At 34.0% G+C, this 16,361-nt stretch overlaps 1 protein-coding gene and 1 pseudogene across 3 annotated transcripts; both read left to right on the plus strand.

Moving 5' to 3' along the window:
- The first annotated feature begins 105 nt into the window (after window positions 1-105).
- On the plus strand, window positions 106-4,115 carry LOC128175279 (E3 SUMO-protein ligase KIAA1586-like). 3 transcript variants are annotated; one of them, XR_008242659.1, is made up of 3 exons: window positions 106-1,103; window positions 1,357-1,419; window positions 1,510-1,586. XR_008242659.1 is itself a non-coding variant. In XM_052840791.1 (3 exons), exons 1-3 carry the CDS (start codon window positions 1,068-1,070, stop codon window positions 3,876-3,878), a joined length of 2,454 nt encoding a protein of 817 aa, XP_052696751.1. In that variant the 5' UTR covers window positions 149-1,067; the 3' UTR covers window positions 3,879-4,115. The 3 variants fall into 3 exon arrangements, 2 of the variants coding, with proteins under 2 accessions (XP_052696751.1, XP_052696750.1); XM_052840791.1 differs by having other exon boundaries at window positions 149-1,089; window positions 1,510-4,115; XM_052840790.1 differs by lacking the exon at window positions 106-1,103 and having other exon boundaries at window positions 1,224-1,419; window positions 1,510-4,115.
- A 1,013-nt stretch (window positions 4,116-5,128) lies between these two features.
- On the plus strand, window positions 5,129-6,062 carry LOC128176864 (uncharacterized; annotated as a pseudogene).
- Window positions 6,063-16,361: the final 10,299 nt, after the last annotated feature.

Below are 16,361 nucleotides of genomic sequence, written 5' to 3' on the forward strand. Positions count from 1 at the left end.
TGCGCGAATTTATTAAACTTTTGTCAAAATTAAGAGAAGCTGCAGCTCTCTGAATAATTCTGCTACTTGTTTAATTTTATTATTCCGCTAAAATAATTGAAATTTATTGTTATTTATAAGAAATTGAAAAAGAAACTAGTATTTTAGTTTGATGTAATATCATTGTTACAGTCTTTGTTTAATAATTAACGAAAACAAAGATTCCTGTATGGTTCGTTTGAATTTATTCTGACACGGTGACTTTCAAACGTTCGTAATGTATAAGCCCTAACAGATAATAAAACAATAATATAATTTATATCAAAGTATATTGAGGTAACTCTTATAATATACATGAATTAAATTTCTCAAAAATAAGTCATAAAAATAAATTAATCAAATAAAAAATATTCAGAAACACTTTCTCGCCATTCTATGGGAATAGGCTCATTATACACTTGATGCTTGTTGAGATAATGAATGCAGTGTTTTCCCTAAGAACCGGCCGCCGGCCAAATTGACCGCTTAAATTCATAGAAATGCCGGTTAAAAATCCTTAAATTAAAAAAATAAAAAAGCGAAAGTTTCGTTGTGTTGATAAATCTAACCGTACACGAACTCGACGAAGTACGACTTGATTAAAACGAATGTATCCCGATCCCGATTAATAAAAGGCATTTATTATGGCGGAGAAAAGGCAGCTAAAGTTGGAAGAAGTATTTTCTGGAAAGAGGCCGAAAAATTCTTCGGGTTAGTGAATGAACAGTAATGCATTATTTTTGTTACACATTTACATTATCAGTTTGTGAAGTTGTGGCTTACAGAATTTCAATGACTCCGAGTCGGATGTTCTTTCTATATTTGCGTGATATGAATATTTATTTTTCCAACAAATCGAATTGTTTTCTCTTTTCCTGTTGTAATTGTGAAGTATATTCAAGCATTCTGTTATATTTCACATCTTACGATGTATGGGTTGGGCTTACAGTTTGTAATTAGCATGCATGTATTGTTTATTCTGTAATAATTCAGTTTGTTTTATTTGTTGAAGTTTTCGATTTATTTTCAGTTGTGGAAGATCTTGAATTATGGTATTAGTTCTTGTTGGCGGTAATATACTACATGTAATATATTTTACTTTAAAATAATAAATTTCAATATATCTATAATAAAAAAGAGAAATATATATACTTTGTTATGAAACTCACAATAGATATTGACAAAAAACCAAACTTATAAAAATCTTTTGAGTCCTGATGAAGAATTGTTGATTGAATATATTTTCAAAGTAGATGAATATTTGTTATAGCCCTATTTTTAGTAACTTAAGTACATGTTATTGTAAAATAATTAATTTAATGTTCTCCTTTATTTTAGGAAAATCAGATTGTTCAACAACACCAGAGAGTGAAAGTTCTTTGTGCTCTGGATCTTCATATGGTAATGCTCCGACCCATGTTGATATGTGATAATGGTACTAAAGTTTGTGTTTTGAAATGAATTACTTATAAAAAAAATTCTCAATTTTAGGAAATCCAGCTCCTTCACTGAATTCGACTCAACTCTGGTCATCAGAGCAGTGTGTCAAAAATATTCAAGATTTATTTGACTCGAATAAAACAATTCACTCATGTTACTTGTGCAGTAAAAAAGGTTGCACTAATACTTGCACTAAAAGTAAATTTCAACATGCTTGGCTTTCGGCAAAGAATTGGTGGCTATTGTATATAGAAAATGAAGGCATGTACTGCATTGTATGTAAAAAACACAACATGAAGCATCCCAATAATCAAAGAGAAACTTTCTCTGGGACACCCAGTGTTAGGTTTAAAGTGGATGCATTGAACACACACAGCAAATGCAAACTACATAGTGCAGCAATAGAAAGTGAAATGCTTCAAGAAGTTTCTTATTTTCATCAAGAAGTGACAAAAAAGAGAGAAGTAGAATCCAGTGTCTTACAGATGGTGTTTTCATCAGCATATTTTCTAATGAAAGAATTCATTGCAAATAAAAAACTACTTCCATTATTAGACTTTATGCAAAAAACTTGTGATGTTGAAGCGTTGAGATATTTTAATCACAGATCAGCTAGGTGTCAGATGGAAATATTCAGCACCATTGGACAGACAGTAAAGAAGGAAATTATTAAGAAGGCACAAAAAGCTCAAGCTTTTGGTCTAATGACTGATGAAGCCACAGACATCTCTGTCACTGAAAATCTTGTTACTTATATTCAATTCTACTGCCAAGACACAGGAAAAGTAGAAACTTTTTTCCTTTCATGTCAAGATGTATTAAAAAAGCACAGGAGTGCAAACTCAGAAGCTATAACATCTTTGATACTCGAGGAGCTGAAGAACTGTGAGTTGGACACTAAAAAATTGACAGGACTTGTGACAGATGGAGCGTCAGTCATGGTTGGCAAGAGATCAGGTGTTGCAACACGTCTGAAAGAGGAAAACCCTTTGCTCATCAATATTCACTGTATCTGTCACCGACTTGCTTTATCCTGTACAGACACAAATGAATCAATTAAGTACATAAAAACTGTTGAAACAATTTTGAGACAATTATGGCAATTTTTTGAGAACTCACCAAAGAGAATGGCAGCATACTTAAAAGTGCAAACTGATATGAAAAACATAATGTTAGGAGAGGAAGCCAAAAAGTCAGTAGGCAAGCGCTTGAAAAAAGCATGTAGAACAAGATGGCTTAGTTTTCAGGCGGCTGTGGATGCCATTGTGAGTGACTATGAGTCTGTGCTACAAACACTTTCTCAGATGGATGATGATGCAACAGCTTGTGGTCTGTTGAAAAAGATGAGGTCTATCCAGTTTTTAGGTGCTCTCTACATTTTAAAGGACATTCTTCCTATCCTTGCACAACTTTCCAAATATTTTCAGAAGGATGTCATCAGCTTTTCTGCAATTAACCCTGCAGTAAAAATGACCAAGGACAAGATAAAAGAGATACAAGAAACAGAGGAGCCCTTGGAAAAGTTAAAAGTCGATGCTGACTCTTTTACAAACATGTGTGGAGATATCAAGTGGAATGTCAGAGATTCAGATTATCTTCACAAACTGCTGACCAACTACACCAATGCATTAATTGAAAATATTGATGCCAGATTCAATGACAGTATGAAACTTTTGTCTGCATTTCAGATATTGGATCCAACATTTGTACCACTGCCAGATGATATTGGTTTTAAGGAATATGGCAAGCAGGCCATTCTGGTAATTGCAAAGCATTTCTACCCAAAAGAGGGCAAAGATGAAGTTGAAACGGATAAACTGAAAATAGAATGGGAAAAGATGAAGTACTATGTTGCAGAAGTTGTGTTGCCCAATATGCCAGATGAAATTAAATCAAATTGTACTAGTACAACTCCAACAGACTGGTTTATTGATCATCTTCTAAAACCTCAAATGAAGCATTTTTATCCCCAGTTAGCATACATTGCAGAGGTAGTGTCAGCTCTTCCTGTTAGTAATGCATGGCCAGAGAGAGGGGCAAGCACTCTTAAAACAATTAAGACAAAGCAAAGGAATCGACTCTCCCAATCTATGCTTGAATGCCTCATGCAAGTTTCAATAAATGGACCACCCTGTGAAGAAGCAGAAGACACAATAATTAAGGAATCAGTCAATGTTTGGTGTGCATCCAGAAACAGAAGAAGATTACCTAAGAAATCCTCAAATGATAATCTAGCTCATTTGACAGAACCAAATTCTGAATCAGATGTGACTTACACATCAGAAATTGGGGTCCAGACAAACCCAGTTATTTTAGCAGACAATATCTCAGACTTAAAAAATCAAGTGCAGTATGCTGTAAAAATGTTAAATCTTGATGCATGTAATTATTCAGATTCGAATAGCTCAGATGAAGATTAATTATCCATTTTAATCCAAATCTAAAGAATTACATGCATCAAGATTTAACATTGATTTTATGAAGTGAAATAATAAAGAAGAAAAGTAAATTTTCAGTGGTAATTTATTTTATTTCATTTTGTTATGCTTGTCATCTAGTAAAATGTTGGATCAATAAGTTTCTTATGGCAATAGATTACCTGCAGCTGCATGTGCAATTCTAAATAATACATATAGCAATTGAACATATAAAATTGACAGTCATATTGATTTGATGCCAAAAAAATATTGAAAAATACTATTATTTTTAAAAATATAACAAACTTTCAAGATATTTAATCTGTTGGAAGATGCCTAAATTTTAAATTGTATCTGCCCTGGGAGCTCTCCTAAGGGTTATGAAATGACCTAAAATCAATTGACCCCCGGCCTCCTAAAATGAGATTCTAGCCTTTTACTTTCAAATAAAGGGAAAACACTGTGAATGACATCGACATCGACTTTGTAATTTAAAAAGAATACTTCTTAAAATATTTATTACTAAAATAATCTAATTGATCCTTCAAATGACCAATTTATTCAAATACCTGATCATCATATAAATCTTATATATAATTGATTTGAGAATCAATTTCAACTATGATAAATAAACCAAATATTGATCTTTAAAATCAATACTGTAGTCCATATTTTAAAAACATATCTTTTCATTCAAATCCATTCATACTCATTAGTTTGTGGTCATGGACTAAATTAATCCACAGTATTCTGCAATGTATAGGATAATCAATTTTATTAATAGTAAGTGTTTTAGGATATTTGTACTTGGGTTAACTTACCAGAAAAAGAGTAAGTTCTGGTCCAGAATTCAATTGAGAGTCAATATATAACGTCTGCTCTGGTCAATGTCCAGACTAAGAATGCCAAACTTGGCGATAAAATACAAACCAACCATATTCAACCTGACACAAACAACCAATAAATCCAAGATCATAAATAACAACTGACCAACTCATGATCAAGCACTGTCCTTAGGATATATGTACAGGTGTATGAATTAAAAAGAAAGGGTGAATCTAACTTTTTAAAAAATGTATTTTACCAATAATTACAATAACTTTATTCATTCATTTAAATCAACAAATTTCATACTCCATGCATTTACATGTATTTCATTAACATAAAATTATACTAGCCTTAATAATTTTACTGATAATGCTCGTAATCTATATGAAGCTGTTCTTTGAATACACTGTACTTTTTCAACGTCGAACCTGCTAATGTACAATGCCACCAATAGCAATCACGCTGTTTATCTGTTGGGAGATACTTGGCCAATTAATCGAACTTTTCCCCTATCGAGCCATAACAATCAAGTAATAGGCCGTTCCTGGAAAATTAAAGTAATGAAAAAAAGTTCAATCATTTGTTGTTTCCACTATCTGCCAGATTGAATATTCCTCCTATAACTTGCAACGCCAACGTTTCGGAATTTTGATGCTGAAAGGTTGAAGCGATGCGTGAGAGATATGTCCCAGAAAGTGTCTGGTGTGCACTATAAGCAGCTTACAACAACACCCTGGCTTAGAACCTGCAGAAGCAGACAGAGAACATGGAGATGTACGAAGATAATATGTAGATGTTGAAGTGGAGAGGCAGAAAATTTAAGAAACAAGTAAAGTGTGCAGTAGCTGTGGTCACATCAGTGGCAAATTTAAAAAAAACTTTGATAGGTGGAAAACAAATTTGAAGCAAGCTGAACTATCCAGTGTAGATCAAGATGGTATTTGGACTTAATTTGCTACCAGAAAGGATTTGTCCGTCGACCGAAAGATGTAATAGGTGCAAATATATAACCGCCATCGACACTGGATGTGTGGTATACATCATCCAAGAGAACTGTAATCAACACAGCAAACCCATTGCCAGTCGAAAACGCAGTAACAATTCCAGTCTTGTCACTGAGTGTCCCCTGCATTGTAAACCCCAACCCCTACAACTCAACGAGAACCATCCTAACACAGATAGGTGTACTAGCAGGCATCCGACAGTAATCCAAAGAAGGGGACATTATGGCTGTTCGTAGTTTGTGACGGACTACCTTTTTTAAGACTTTGTCACCATGTCGTCCAGAATACATACAGATATAACCTCTGTCTAAACTCCTCTGTTTCAACTCTAAATAAGAGTATAGAAACAACATGAACCCTTGCATCTGGATTTGGAGGAGGAATTTCTGAGTTTGAGTAGGTCATCCTGCGTCCAGATAATGGGCATATCGAAATAAATATGTGCAAGACTTTTGTGGAGCTGAATTTGGATGGGTTTTTTTCTCTGAGCTGTCCAGAGTAATGGGATTACGATCTGAGAATGCACAACGTGCCGCCAAGAAGTGTTCTAATCACCATAAAACCTTGACACTCCTCCAAATTGTACATGAAGGGATTCTCCAAGAACTGATGGTAACATACGTCCGGAAATTTATGCTAATGAACGATGTATTTACCCTAAGCTGGATTTCTAAAGTTCATGATGACGGAGGCCATATATCCAAACTATATGTATTTAGGGACCATGACCTTGACGTACCTGGAAGCACTGGAAGATAAGATCAGAACAGTCCTACGCGTTGGAGATATTGAAAGGATTGCTTCATCCAAAGCAGTTTTTTGCAAAAAATTTCATGCCAGACACAACCCCAATTACCAGGAAATTGAAATGATAGAGGCAATTCAAAGACAATCTATGCGTGAGGAGCTTTTGCCATTTTTCAATGAAATTCACTGAAGCGGTTTGTCTGTCAGCGGATGGAGAATCGGGTAAATATATAACAACTGAATCATGCAAAGTAGAATATAAATTAATCCATTACATTGTAGAATACCTATCCATTCAACTACCCCAACGTTTTCTACGGTACCTCACTATATCATGTATGTTTTGAAATAAGAATCTGTAAAAAGGGTCCCCATTTAACATCCCCGTTTTATGCATACATTATTTATCCATAAAACGTACGTAGAACACAATAATCTGTTCATTAATGTTTACAAATTTATGTGTAAAGTTAACTACCAATCTGTCGTGGTATGAAAATATATGAAATTAAATCCGGCTACGTCATGCATATTAATTTGCCTATTTTAAACCAAAATTGTCAGATCCAAAGTATCTACCCGATGGTTAACTCATCCTACACTTTCCACCTTTCATCAATAAGTCAACCCTTTTCGGGGCACCCCGTAATAGAAAATTCTTTCTATCAATACTAAAATCACATTTAATAGTATTAATCGAAGTCAGATCCAAGGTATCTGCCCACTATGCATGATGAACTCGGCCTACACTTTTCGTTAGTAAGTCAATCCAAAGGTTCACAGTAAATGTATTCACGGCTTACGTAATCGTCCAATATTAATTCATTGCAAGTATATATTTTGATCGAAACTACCCCAGACTTTGAACCGCTAAAGCGTGTCCACCACTCTTATTTTTGCTACTTCAGTCTTGTATTCTTGAAAATGAAAGTAGGTTTTTGGTTAATTTCACAATATTAACTTATCAGTTAAAATTCAATTATACCTAACGGACATCATTTCATATGTGTTGAAATACCAAAGGTGTAAGCAGTTACTCTGGTGCAGGCATTTTGTAATTTATTTGCAAAATATCTTAATTTTTAAGTATAGATAGAGGAACTTATGATAACGATTCAAGCTCAAAGAATGTTGTTTACATGGCACATTTGTTCACATTATCTATCTAAACACAATCATAATTATTATCACAAAAACACCATTTCTGGTAATACAGCGCCCCCTTTCAGACAAAAGATCAGAAACCAATAGACATTAGGTGTTACTGTCAACCAGATGAGTGGGTTTGAAGAGAGACAAAGACTCCAGGCATACCCATAATACACACTAGCACACACCATGTCAAGTTTTTGTAGATTGTTTGCTGACGATAACTGTTTGCAGTATTCATCAAAATGTTTCAAATCTATTGAAAATTGTTTGAATCATGATCTATATGCCTGGTCGAAGAAATGGTTACTAAGGTTCAATCCTTCTAAAACTAAAGTTATATTTTTTAACACAAGAAAAAACTTGGAACCACCGAAACTTATTTTTCAAAATAGTCAGTTAAAATATGTTCAAACTCACAAGTATCTGGGTGTCACTTTCTCATCAAACCTTAGTTGGTCGTCTCACATAGAAATTTTACTGTGTAACGCTTATAAAAAAATTGGTTTGATAAAAAAACTAAAGTTTAAAGCTAATCGTGTAACTCTTTCCCTTATGTATACCCCGTTTTTTTTTTTTACAACAGTTGGAATATGCGTCAGTAGTATGGGAAGGGTGTCACGCTTTTGATTCTGAAAAACTTAAGAAATTACAACTGCACGCAGCCCGAAGTGTTACTGGTCTAACTAGTTTTGCTTCTAGAGAATCTTTGTATTTTGAAACGGGCTGTGAACCACTTAATGCAAGACAAAAAATTCAAAGATTAAATATAATGAATAAAATCCACAATAACTTAGTACCTGGATATCTGTCAGGTATTGTACCGGATATTCGATGTAATGCATCTACATATTATACGAAAAACTCACAAAACAACATTATACCCGTGTGTAGACTGCAAATTTATAAATCATCATTTGTTACAACTGTGGTCAACGAATGGAATTCCTTCCTTTGGATATCAGAGATTCGAGTTTGTTATCCCTATTTAAAAACAAAATTTGCAAATCTCTAGCAGTAGCTCCACCGTATTTCAGTTATGGGAAAAGACGTATTGATATTTTACACACAAGACTCCGTCAAAATTGTGCGCTAAACATAGATCTATATAGATGCAATATTATATCAAGCCCTCTTTGTTCATGTGGGAAGATTGAAGACGCAAATCACTTCTTTTTCTCTTGTCATAAGTATGCTACTGTTAAGGAAGATTTTTTTAATAAATTTCTTAGATTTGGCGAAATTCATATTCTTGAGTCTAGTTTCTTATTTTGGGGAGACGACTCACTCAGCGTGGATAAAAATAAATACCTTTTTCCAATTGTTCAAATTTATATTCAAGGTACTGGCAGTTTTGAATAATCACAAATCGGAGTATTTTTGTTGATAACATTTTGCTTATTTTATTTATTTATCTCGTTCATCCTTGCATGCATGTAACATTAATAGTAGATAACATTAACTTTTTAGTACATTCATCAAATATCTACGTACTGATGTAATTTATTATTGTATAAGTACAAACTGAGAAGTATGTGCAATGATATTGTATTTGTTGTTTAACAGGTCCTGTTTAAAATTTAGGGAATGGGCGAAGTAATGTTTTAAAACTTAATCCCATTGCAATATATAATGCAATAAAATATGTTCAAATCAATTCACACTAGTTAAAATACCATCTATGGATTCAACCATATGATTAACATTAATAGTTTATTTGGTCAATATATAAACATGATCATGATCTAGATAAAATAATCTATATATATTAACTGTAATATTCATGCATAAACCCAATTAATTAACTTTCCTAGACAGACACCTCAAAAAAACGTAATTGTAACGCATGCATCTTATTCATTTCCAAAATTACATCTATAACAAAATTTAATATTGAAAAAACAATTACCATATTTCAATTCAAAACTCACTTTAAATAAATTAAAATTTTATATCCTATGTGCCAGACATTTTGATAAAAATATGTTTGTATGTTAACTTTCAAATAGAGCTCGTTATACATGTACATTAAATTGTAATTACCTCCTATATTACCACTATTGTATTTTTGCTACTAAATAGGAATTGCTGAGTATTGATGAGATTATGTGTAATAACGTAGATACAATTGCCATCAAACAATTGAAATTAATTGATCTTTCCAAAAAGACGCCTCAATGTGTACGGGAATTCTAAAGTTAGAGTTTTCAATAATATTTCCAAGATATTATACATGAGAATCACAAAAACACTTTTTTTAAAATGACGCTTGATAAAAGATGTACAGGAAAAATATTCTATGATATCTCGTCTGCGAAACAACTCGAGTTTTCTTGGCAAGGTCAATCGTCTCTCATATTTTGAAAAGAACAAATTTTCTTGATTTCAGTTGTACAGCATCTTGCTGTTTAATAATCAATCAAATCAATTAATTAATTTGAAAGAACAAACGCTTGCTTTTCCAGTGATTAATTTACTATAATAGACAATAAAAACGGCTTTCCTTTTTGACAACAAGATGAAGAAAACTCTTGGCAGAACCTTCATCAGAATAGAAGTCAGGTTTCTCAGACACTATCTTCCAGACGAAATCCATTTCAACGATGCTGGGACTGACCTATTCCTGCTTTTCATACGCAAGAAAATAAAACAGTCGCTCAAGTGAGTAGACAATAAACGGTCCTTTTAAGGGCCTTTCAAAGTCATGCCATTTGAAGAAGAGTGGTTTGGAGTTGGTGGTATGAGGCTCTCCGAACCAAATCTCCTAAATGGTGCGATACAGCCAGGATATCGTTGTCATTTGTTCCGGGCGGGGGTGGGTTGGGGTAAGGTAACAACCTTTTTATTGGAGCAGAGCTGTCTACTGTCATCGACTGTATGGCAAGTCTCTTCCACAGAATTAGAGATTAAATCCCCACTCCTATTCCCCCCCCCCCCCCGGACAACACAAGATATTCTTCACGGAGATAGTCTCCAGAAGAAAAATTCCTTTTCCTCTACAGCGAAAGGAATTTGACGCAAAGAGGAAAGCCGTCAACAATTAGATGAAGAAAATATTCATGGCAGAACCTTCATCAGAATAGAAGTTAGGTTTTCCCAGACACTACTTTCCAGACGAAATCCATTTCAACGATGCTGGGACTGCTCTATACCTGCTTTTCATATGCAGGAAAGTAAAACAGTCGCTCAAGTGAGTAGACAATAAACGGTCCTTTTAAGGGCCTTTCAAAGTCATGCCATTTGAAGAAGAGTGGTTTGGAGTTGGTGGTATGAGGCTTTCCGAACCTAAAGGCTGTCTACTGTCAATGACTATGACTAGCTTCTTCCACAGAATTAAAGATTTAACCCCCACTCCTAACCGCCCCCGACTACCAAGATATTCTTCACGGAGATAGTCTTAAGAAAAAATTCCTTTTCCTCTACAGCGAAAGGAATTTGACGCAAAGAGGAAAGCCGTCAACAATAAGGTGAAGAAAACTCTTGGCAGAACCTTCATCAGAATAGAAGTTAGGTTTCCCCAGACACTACCTTCCAGACGCTGGGACAGTCCTATTCCTGCTTTTCATAGGCAAGAAAATAAAACAGTCGCTCTTTGGAGTAGACAAGAAACGGTCCTTTTAAGGGCCTTTCAAAGTCATGCCATTTGAAGAAGAGTGGTTTTGAGTTGGTTGTATGAGGCTTCCCAAACCTAATCTCCTAAATGGTGCGATACAGCCTGGACGTCGTCGTCATTTGTTTCGGGCGGGGTGGGTTGTGGTAAGGTAACTAAGGTAACCTTTCTATTGGAGCAGAGCTGTCTACTGTCATCGACTGTTTGACGGGCCTCTTCCTTAGAATAAGAGATTTCAACCCTGCCCCCCGGCAACACAAGATATTCTTCACGGAGATAGTCTCCAGAAAAAAATCCTTTTCCTCTACAGCGAAATATACATCACAGAAAAGGACTTTATAAAAAGTTTTGGACAATGTTGTGCCATAGGGACTATGGCAGGATGAACAATATCTAGCAAGAAAGTCCTTAGCAGTTCGCCTCGACAGTCAACACAGCCGTTTTGTATGGAAGTCAAACAGTTACATTAAGAAATAATTATGCCGGATTGTGTTGTACGTCAAGGTAGAGACTGGTTTCCTAATCTGTCAGCCGTACATGGGTCATTTGTGGCAGTGTTGATATAAATTTATTTAAAAGAGAGAAACACATATATGCAGTAAAAAAACTACCGCAGTTTTATTCGGTGTTTTGGCCTTAAAGCGAAAATTATTGCAAATCGCGGATAGGATGTACTCCACGTAGTTGGTTCTGATACCTTATGTTATTGCATATAATAATATAATTGCATATAGAAAGTAGAAGATGCACCAGAATTAGAAGAAAGTTTCCGAGGACAAATTTAGTCTGTTTGCTTTGAAAGGTATATGTTGTTTTATTTTACATTCTTGTATGGTTTTAAAATTACTTTCCAGCTATACATATTCTTAATGTTGCAAGGTTTAAATTTTTCTTTGACTTACTCTTCTATATATATACATTGACAAGTTTATTGAGATTTTTCGGCATATCTTAAAATTTATTTATAACCATGATATTCAATCACCATAATAATCTTACACAGTCATATCTTTACTCCCTAACAAAGTAAATGAAATTAAAGTTGAATTCAAAATTTAATTTTCAAACAATTCACTAAAACAAAATGGCTTACAAGTTTTCAAGGAATTTCTTTTTTTAATTTTTTAACAAAAATAATTCCATATCATTTCAAATTCTTATTTTAGCAACCTAAGTTCTAAATATAATTAAAACTCAGATAGAACAAATCTTCCCCTTAAGGTCTTCGTTTGGTCATCTGAGCTGTGACGCATTACAAAACATACTTGGTTGGTTATGTTTTTACATATTCGCAATTTCTTTAAACTAAAATTTAGTTTCTTTTAACTCAACAATGCGGGACATGTATGTAAAAACTAATAATATGTAGCCGTTTGATCGATTCATCTTTCATGTGCCCAACATGCCACAATGGGTTTACTGATTTGCAAAATTTAGATCAACACCGAAATGAGACTGACCATTTACCTTGCTTAATTTAGGATGGAAGAGTGCAAAAAATTTAAGAATTTACTCCTGATACCAGGTCATTTATAATTAACATAAGCACAAATAATTCTAAATTTATGACATGCATACATGTTTTTAAATGATTTTTCTTACATAATATTTATATTCTGTGCATGGTACATATGTACTTGAGATTATTATCTTTTTATTTCAGGCCTTGACCATTATGAAATCAACTTGGTGAATAGTGTAGTCAGGTTTTTTTGTGGTAAGTCGCATTTGAGGTCCTAGGCAAGATGTTGGGATTCAAGAGTCCTAATGCAAAAGCATCCTTGCGTGCTTGTACATATCGCTCAAAGCATATATTTCATAGCCGTGTAACCACATCAGGCTTGGGGCGAGTTACATTATAAAGTAATGCATTACATCACCATTACTTCATGAATTTCGGCAATAAATTACCATTACCATTACTTGATTTTCTTAAAGTAATGCATTACATTATCATTACATGAGTAAAGTAATGCATTACCATTACTTTGTTTTAAAAAAGTAAAGCTCATAAAGAGTTTTTGCAAATGTTTCAAATATAAAACACTTTTTAACATATCTACAGGTTCATGCTCAGTATCAAGTTCAAATTCAATGACTATACAAGAGTCATTCTTTATTTGCTCAATATATAATCATCTTGTGGCATTATGAACAACATATTACATAAGTTAAATGATATTTATAGACATTTGGCATGATACAATGTAGGATACGAAATAGAAACACAGAATTACATGCATAACAAAAAACAATTTATGGAATAATGTTGCGGTTATCAAAAGCTGAATAGAGATAATTCCCCAGGTTACACAAATCTTTATAATTTTGGACACTTAATTGTATTTATTCATAAACAGATGGTTTTTCCCGGTTATATTTCTTAAGATACTGTATTTGAATCGTATTTCTTTCTGAGGACACTTTAAGACAAAAGATTGCTGTTGCACTTTATGATCAAAGTTTCAAAGGGTTCATCTTTTAACTGCATCCTGTTAGTTTGAAAATCTTCCCAGCTATACTAAATAAGTGTTTAACAGGAGCAGTCGAAGCTTGGACTGAATAGTACTGTTTGGCAATCTTTATCTTAGGATATGAATCTTGTATTTCCTATCAGTCCAAACTAATGTACAGTGTACTTAATATACAATAGAGAGAGAGAGAATAAATAAGTACAAGAATAGAATTCCTGGGTCCCCCGCCGGTCAAGCAGTATACTAGGATAGACCAAGGCTGATTTAGGAACTTGACCAAGGTATTAGTGGTATAAACATTTGGTATAAATTTCATGTAAATCCGTCAAAATTTGTAGGCATGAGAGCGCTTACAGGGTGAATTTTGGGATAAAACGGAGTCATTATTGTGGTCAAAGTCCCATAACTCCAACAAAAAGTATCGACCAATGCTGATTTTCGAACTTGACCAAAGTATTGGTGGTATAAACATTTGGTATAAATTTATTGAAAATCCGTCAAAATTTGTAGGCATGAGAGCGCTTACAAGGTCAATTTTTGGATAAAACAGAGTCATTATTGTGGTCAAAGTTCCATAACTCCAACAAAAAGTATCGACCAATGCTGATTTTCGAACTTGACCAAGGTAATAGTGGTATAAACATTTGGTATAAAGTTAATGAAAATCTGTCAAAATTTGTAGGCATGAGAGCGCTTACAAAAAAGTGTGACGCACGGACGCCCGGCATTTCTATGTCCCCGCTCCGCGTTGCGGCGGGGGACAAAAATTATTTTCAAATGTGTTATAACATACATGTTAACTCTACCGATTTACGCGGAAGTGTACCGCTTTTTAGCTCTGTCTCCCGCCTACCGCTTTTATTTTAAAATCTACCGCTTTTCTTCAAAATACGTTCCTTGTTTTGATAGATAGCCATTTTGGAAGCCATTGTGGTCAAAAATTCTCGTCGGGTTTGAAATTAGCGCGTGACTTTGAATCGGAGGCACACAAATTTTACATTGAACGATGAAAGAAGACACTTCCCGTGATTACATTAGTTACAAGACATGTCGATATTATCCTTGCAATGGAAAAAAGAAGCTTTGCAATTCAACACGTGGCTTTAACGAGGATTAAATATATCTTTTAACTTGGCCATAACAATAAACTTGACTTGCATTGAATGCTGCATTTGTAATAAATAAGCATGTAAACATCGTTTTGATATTGAAAAAGTACTAGTTCTTACTTCTCTTATATGATCAATTTTGGCAACTTAACCTATTTTTCTGAACAAAGGTAATTGTTAAGGGCTCTGCACTCAAATATTTTTCCTTAAAAATAGCTTACCGGTAATCATTATTATAATAATGGTAAATGCATACGAACATTTTTATTGCTAGTGTTAATATTACTAAATTTCAAGTCTTTTATATTTTAGTTGATATCGTTAATTACTAATCAGAAACCCTTACTACATATGTAGTACATAAAAAACTGTGCTTTGAAATATACGCGAAAAAGGCCGCGCGCGATGCTACCGCTTTTTAGTTCAAAATCTACCTATTTTTCATCACTGTAGGTTAACATGTATGGTTATAATATTGGAAATGATATTGATTTTCATCATGGATGGACAGTGCATTCATTTTGCTTTTAAAGGTGCATGTCTGTCTCCTATTCTATTGGGACATAGTGAAGGGAAGGGGATTGGGGTGTTTACCACTTCTTATAACAATAGATTGTTTTGATACTTAGATTATCCTGGGGGCATAGTGTGTTGTTGACACATTACTTATTGAAGTGCAAACTTATTGGAGTAAATTGTTTAAATGATTAAAAACTCTTACTAACAACACTCTTTAAAATGTTATGAAATTGTGCTGTTATATTTATATTAGTAATAATAACAATTCAAAAATGAATTTTAAAAAAAAAATTCAATTATACAATTCAAACATTTTTATCTCAAGAATTATTTCTTTCTTCTTAAAAAATAAATTTAGTCAAATTCAATTTCAACTATTCATTTATTCATCACATTTTTTAAAGTGAACATGCATAAATAAGCAATGTAATGCAAGTAATGCCATTTAATGCCAGCATTACTCTAGATTTTGGAAAGTACTGAATTACATTACCATTACTTGTAATGCTAATTTTGTGGGATTACACATTACTAGCATTACTTTGAAAACATGTAATGCATTGCAATGCATTACCATTACATTTAGCATTACCCCAAGCCTGAACCACACTAAATGTTTTATTGACCATTTATAATACCTTTTATTTGATCATTTTCTAAAGACCACCATCAGAGCAGGCAGGCATTGCAGATATTTTTGCATGCGGTGTCTGAGGAACTGGTCAAACCGTATGTACGACAATGTCAAAGAACCCAGATCCATCCACTTTTGAGAGGGTAATATGAATAGCGTCAGCCCTTTCAGCCTACTGCCATGTATGAATTTATGCTGGAGGTGGTATTTTCTTACTGCCTCTCCATCCATGTATTCAGAGCCGGTGTCGGGCATGCATTGGAAAAATGACAGAAGACAACATAAGCCTTAGTCTCGTATTGTCCTATAAAAAAAGTCGGAAGACTGTAAAAGGGAAGCCCAGGTCAACTTTCATTCACTTTAAACTGTTAAACGACATAGCACTACCGCCTTCATATCCAAGGGACCTCGG

The sequence above is a fragment of the Crassostrea angulata genome, chromosome 3 (assembly GCF_025612915.1).
Source record: "Crassostrea angulata isolate pt1a10 chromosome 3, ASM2561291v2, whole genome shotgun sequence".
NCBI lineage: Eukaryota > Metazoa > Mollusca > Bivalvia > Ostreida > Ostreidae > Magallana > Magallana angulata.